This window comes from Gymnoscopelus braueri, assembly GCF_963280865.1.
Source record: "Gymnoscopelus braueri genome assembly, chromosome: 6".
NCBI classification, from domain to species: Eukaryota; Metazoa; Chordata; class Actinopteri; order Myctophiformes; family Myctophidae; genus Gymnoscopelus; species Gymnoscopelus braueri.
The window spans coordinates 55,279,528-55,286,266 of record NC_137607.1 but is presented as its reverse complement, the minus strand read 5'-3'; the positions used below and the strand labels follow the sequence as shown (position 1 = coordinate 55,286,266).

Below are 6,739 nucleotides of genomic sequence, written 5' to 3'. Positions count from 1 at the left end.
ATACATTAAATGTATTAGTTGTCTGAACTGCTTTTCCTATAGATGGATGTTCTCTTGTCTAGACTCTACAGGTCTGGAAGGTCACATAGTACTTCTTACTGTATATAAACAATGGACAGTACCCGAGACCAACAGTAAGGGGCAGCAATACGGCAACTGGCGTCTAGACTCTTGTGTTCGTCAGAAGAAGAACATACCCACAATGCAGTAGTGAAAACAACATGGTGTGTTGACTGACTGTTGTTGACACTTTAAAATACCATAGATTAATATAAAATTAAAATACAAAGAAAAGTAAAACGTGTCGTTTCTAAACAGTGTCGTCGTTGAGCAGCAGGAGGACGTTTGTTAGCAGCTCAACCACTGAAACACAGCAGGTAAAGATCAACTCATTCATGTTGGGTTTCATTTGTATTTATTGACTCAATATGGAATATAAATCTAATTGCTGTTACTTGCTAGATTATAATTCATGTTATTGTGACTATTATCAATGTAATGGTTAATCTCATATAAGCAATGAGGTGCAAACGTCGCTTGTACATGAGTAGCCTTGGATCAAGACGGTCATAATGATACGTCTTGGAATTATTTCAAAATAGTCTTTGCACTTTCGCACTTGGTCCGTACGTACATCTACTTAAACGTTCAGGTTTCAAATATAAAGTGCTTACCTCATGGCCACGGATGTTACAATTATGTTCGGGCCCTCAGAAGTACCCTTATCTTCTTTATTGTTCAATAAAAAGCATTTTAATCCGATCTGTGTCATATCTTCTCCATTATGCTTTCAACTGCGTGACCCTATCGGTTGAGAGGTGTATTGCACTCTGATACATTACAACTCTATGAAAATAATGGCCACCGATCAGGATTAAAATGCTTTTTATTGAACAATACGGCAGACACGGGTACTTTTGAGGGCCCGTACATACTCATAACATCTGTGGCCATGGGGTAAGCACTTTATATTTGAAATCTGAACGTTTATGTAGATGTACGGACCCCAAGTGTAAGAGTGCAAAGACTATTGTGAACCTACTCCAAGACTGTCAGATAATATATGACAGTCTTGTATCAAGGCTATCAGTAGGATCTTTACTCTGTCCACAGTAATGTTAATGTGATTGTCAAGTGAAGTTAAACATTTGTCTAAAAACATGTGTCATGCTGTAAGTGTTGCCAGATTTGCGAGGTTGCCCGACCCCCTGGGCAAGTGCGCGTTTGAGTGGGGACTCACGCTAAAATAAAAAGTTTACAAAAAAAACATCGCTAAGCTTAGCTGGCGTATTTGTCCTGTTCTGACAGCATTTGTTGTTTTTGAAAACCTAGACAGAGCATTCAAAATACCGATAGTATGATGATGGTACTGGTATGGATGGCAAAAGACGATCTATGGTCATATTTAATGCCTACTTGATTGATTGATTGATGTACTTTATTTAGTGAGACATATGAGAACAACAGTACATGGAAGTACAAATTCACAATACAAGGTCTACTTAACTGGAAGACTCATAAAGCACTAAGCTTGTTTAAAATGAGATACCCACGCACACAAATCATGATGACAGACAGATATACACACACTACTATACAGAACGTCATACAATCAGCTTACAGGTTACTGGTATGAAGAGTACTACTTTCACCTTATTCACTTTACACCATTATTTGCATAGTTGGAATCACTTTTGATACACTTGTGTAATATTAAGTTAAGCGTGATGTCTTCTACAATACTGTATATAAACTGTATATAGCCTACCATTATCCTTGCACCCAACGTTCATATGTTGTTTGACTTTAGTAACTGAAGACTACTGTGTCCAGTCATTAATGTCCTTTTTCAATTCCTTCATTTCAGACCAGTGTGTGCAGTCCAGACTGCAGGTGAAGATGAACTTTACAGACTCAGCCAGGGACATTTCTATTAAACAGGAGGAACCTGAAGACCACCTCAGTAAGTTTCATGTGCTCTCTCTTTCTTTCATATTTTCTGTTATGTTGTTGAGCTGTTACAACAGACTTGACACTTTGTCACTTGACTTTGGGCTTCAGGGAGTGGTGAAAGTACACATATGTAAATTAGCGGGTGCTTATAACAAAACACAAGACAAAATTAGAATGTCATTGTGAAATGGAATGCAGAACAATATTTTCATTTATACATTTTTGTCTCTGCCAGGCCGAAGGCATGGCCGAGACTATGTTTTGCACCCTGCCAGTCCGTCCGTCCGTCCGTCTGTCCGTCTGTGAACAGCTAATCTCCGGCACCGTTACCTTGATCACAGAGAAACCTGATGCCAGAGCTGAACCTCTTTCCCAAATGGTTCACATAGGCCTGTTATTGCGCCACCAGGAGGCAGATCTTTGTAAAAAAAAAATTGACAGTACTCCTACAGATTTTTTCCAAACATCACGCAAATCAGTACACAGTATCTCTATAGTCATGGGTCTTTCAGATTTTTCATATTCCATCCTGATTGGCTTCCAAAATTTGCAGGATTGCTCCGTTTTGAACAAAATGCCTCAAATGATTTTAACACTATAACAGGCCGATTTGTGTTTTAACCTATATCCGCACCGATCTGTGTAAAACTTTGTATGCTCACTCCCTAGACGCCAAGGAAAAACCTTTGCCCTGCATTTTTCATATCTGCCTTTTATAGCGCCATCAGGAGGCCGACCTATGTAAAACTTTTTTTTTTATATTACTCCTTCAGATTTTATCCATATTTCACGGAAATCGGTACACATGATCTCTATAGTCATGTGATCAAGACAGATCTGTTTGATTTTTCATATTCTTTCCTGATTGGCTAAGATTGACATCTAAAGTTTGCAGGAGTGGCCCGTTTTTGAACAAATGCCGCAAATCATGAACGCAGTGTTCGATTTTGGTGAAACTTTGCACGCACATTCGCACTATGTTGAGGAACAATGCCACCCTTTTAATTTTGCCCTATTATAGCACCACCAGGAGGCAGATCTTTGCTAAATTACAAAATTACTCCTAAAAGATTTGTCCCAACATCATGCAAATCGATACGCATTATCTCTATAGTCAAGTGATCAAGAGAGAGAGTTGATTTTAGGCCATATTGCCTTTACATTCTGCAAATATTAATGCTATTTTTGACACCACTGGGTGTCCAGTTATTAAAGTCCTTATTCAATTGTTTAATTTCAGACCAGTCTGTGGAGTCCAGACTGCAGGTGAAGATGAACTCTCCAGACTCAGCCAGGGAGATTTCTATTAAACAGGAGGAACCTGAAGACCACCAACTCCTCAGTAAGTTTCATGTGCTCTCTCTTTCTCTTCTTTTTTCTGTTCTGTTGTAGGGCTGCCACATTGTCTTATTTTCACTATATGATAATCATAGCTCATAAAACATCTTGACAATGCTAATATCCCAATATGTATAGCCATCATAACAATACCTCTAAAAGAAAATTATAGAATCTTTAACATCCAAAAGCACATCCTCTTATGTGTGAATCAATGTTAAAAAAAATAGATAAAAAAGGCAGCATATAACTTTAGAGCTTTGACAGGCTTTTTCTCTGCTTCTTGATTTAAGGTTCAACCACGTGAACTCGAGCATCCCTTTTCAGGGTGGAACAATAGAGGGTTAGCTCACTAAGTATAGAGGGTTTAAGTCATTCTATCAGATGTGAAAAATACTTCTTTGGCCTACTGGCATTGTGCAGACATTTGGCGCTGATCGGTACATCGGTTTGTCAAGTTCGCCCCGAACACAGACAAACAGATTCAAAGACTCACAGAACCATTTCTATTTATTAAACTATGACCCAACTTCATGGGTGGAGAAGTTTCTGTTTCATGATGTCATGCAGGTAAAGGCATGAGCTGTGATTGGTCTACTTTTGAGAGGAAATACATACAGTACATACTGTACGTACAGGTGAACCCTGTTCTATACGGCTTGACCTACAGCCTAATTTATCCAAATCAGAGCTGACGTGTGAAGTTCTATGGTTTAATATTGTTTCATAATTTAATGATTCAAGTTTGCAGTAACAACATTCACTTGTTTGGTAAAATAACTAATATTTAAATTCAAATTATATTTCAAATTATTTATTTTTCTAAAACCTAAAACATGATTCTTCTGAATTTCCGTTTGCAGAAACACCTGTAGTAACCTGTAGTTAGTAAATGTTTGGTAAATAAAAGTAGCTGATGGCTCAATTTGTACAGGGAACATGGACGCTAGAAAAATATATGTACATTTTAGGAATCCAGTATTCATGTTATCTTTCTGCTCCTAGACATCATGCACATGGTTGTGTGTAAAGAGGAGGTTTCTCCTGAACAGGAGAGGAGCCCCAGTCTGCTCCAGGAGGAACCAGAGCCTCCACACATTAAAGAGGAAAAGGAGGAGATACTTCAGAGACCAGAGGAGCCTGATGGGTCAATGTTGACATTACTAGCAGTGAAAAGTGATGATAATGATGAAGACTTCTCTTCACACTGCTCTGAAGTTGATGCTGAGCTTGATTCTGACACTGAAGTCACTGAAGACAGTGATGATTGGGAGGAGACCAGTGGAGGTCAGTCAGTGTTAAACACAGGGACAGGAACTACATGTGTAGGAAAACTGGGAGTTGGTATGACGACTAAATTGGGGAATAAAAGATGAAAAAACTATTAAATCAGAAATATTAACAAGGAAGCCATAGTGCTCCTAAACAATTGACTTGTTTGATGATGGAAGCTATATGTACTTGTACTCACCATTTCTAACCTGCCTCTCCCCTTCTTCTCCCCCCCCCTCTCTCTCTCTCACTCACTCACTCACTCTCAGAAGTGAGGTCCCAGTCTTCGCAGACTCCAATCACCAGCTCTACAACCAGCCAGAAACAAGGAGATGCTGATCAACCAAGATCTTATAGTCATCAACAATTTACCAAGGCTGTAACTCAACCAGAAGAACTAAAGGCTTACATAGACTTCCTGAACGACAGAGTAGATCAACCAGATGTAGAAAAACCTTTCCACTGTAAACATTGTGACAAGAGTTTCAGTCTGTCAGGTGACCTGAAGAGACACCAATTTCTCCACACTGGAGAAAAACCTTTCCACTGTAAACGTTGTGACAGGAGTTTCTATCGGTTATGTGACCTGAAGAGGCACCAGATTAGCCACGCTAAATTCGTGCTCTGGAAAGCACTTTGAGCTTTTGAGCATATCATGAAATGTGCTATACAAATAAAGTGTATTATTATTATTACTGAAAACATTGTGAACAGAGTTACAGTCAGTCAGGAGACCTGAAGAGACACCAGAGTATCCACACTGGATAAACTCCTTTCACAATGTTAACAGTGTGACAAGAGTTACAGTCAGTTAAGTGCTCTGAAAAGAGTGCATTCACACCAAGGATGATTTTTTTTACGGTCCTCTATAAATTAGCTCAATGATCAAATTAAACAGCTGTATGTTGGAAGGGAGTTGGATAGAGAAACAAACATATAGAGATTTATGCTGCTCTTGTCAATAGAGGCCCCCATTAGTACTCGTCTTTCTTACTGTAAATCGCTCTGGATTAAGAACGTCTGCTAAATGCCTGAATTGTCTTTTGGAGACATTTCCGAGCTCTTTCTTTTCTTCTTAGAAAGAGACATTGACGTCACACCATTGAAAGTAATTGCTGAAAACCTCCCAAGATGGCACCACCTGTCCACTGAACTCCATTGAATGGTTCCTCAATCTATATAGATGACCATGTTAACCATATCAATTGTATAAGGTAGAACACCTATTTCATCATGATTTGTGTGCATGGGGTTCTCATCTTAAACAAGCTTAGTGCTTAATGAGGGTTTCCAGTTTAGTAGACCTTGTATTGTGAATTTGTACTTCCATGTACTGTTATGTACTGTCATGTACTATTCTCATGTCTTTCTAAATAAACTACATCAATCAATCAAACAGTTTTTCTAGAATCTTAGTTTTAATCATTTGATTTAATGTAATGTTGCTGTATTCTATTACATGCCCAATTAATGGGGTATTATTTATTTGAATTATTTTAGGTATTAAATCAGTTAACTGAGGGAAAACCACTTCGCATGCATTTTTGATTAATTTTGCCAGTAATTATTACACTATTGGTGAATCATGACCATAACATATTTGATTCAGTGTCAAAACATATTTAATTATATTACATAGGCCTACTATAATTAATAAATACCCCCTTTTTGTGGTTTTCAAAAAAGAATTGACACAGAAACAAATATTGTATGGTTATTATTCACCAGGAGCGTGGATGGCTTGGTTCCAGGCTTAAAATAATTAATATAATATTAAATATTTGTATTTGTGAAAAATTAATTGGCTTTCGATTTGTGGCACCACAAAATGGCCGTCACTGCTATGCCCTATAACCAAACTCAGAACTGTCTGGAAGCTGTTCTGTTGAAAACAATGTGTCCTGTTTATATGTAAACCAGCATTTGTGGGGTACCCTAACACCTTCAGGAGGCTGCAATTCCAACCCCCCCCCCCCCACCACCACCACTAACCCTCCCTCCCCGAACTTTTTTATTTTTTCCTTTTCATAGTGACCCCCAAAAAATATTTTCTCTCCCGTTTTAGGATTATTACGGTCATTTCCGGGTCGCGCGGCCCAATTATTGTGGGATCGCTAAAGCGATCACACTACTGTTATTGTCAACACCGTTATTATACACTGTTATTTTTGACCCC

At 38.4% G+C, this 6,739-nt stretch overlaps 1 protein-coding gene across 2 annotated transcripts; it reads left to right on the top strand.

Moving 5' to 3' along the window:
* The first annotated feature begins 229 nt into the window (after window positions 1-229).
* On the top strand, window positions 230-5,903 carry LOC308087300 (uncharacterized protein). Of its 2 annotated transcripts, none has more exons than XM_080431078.1 (5): window positions 230-377; window positions 1,868-1,963; window positions 3,194-3,295; window positions 4,297-4,578; window positions 4,836-5,903. In XM_080431078.1, the coding sequence occupies exons 2-5, from the start codon at window positions 1,900-1,902 to the stop codon at window positions 5,201-5,203; spliced, it is 816 nt and encodes a 271-aa protein (XP_080287204.1). In that variant the 5' UTR covers window positions 230-377; window positions 1,868-1,899; the 3' UTR covers window positions 5,204-5,903. The 2 variants fall into 2 exon arrangements, with proteins under 2 accessions (XP_080287204.1, XP_080287203.1); XM_080431077.1 differs by having other exon boundaries at window positions 4,833-5,903.
* The last annotated feature ends 836 nt before the right edge of the window (window positions 5,904-6,739 follow it).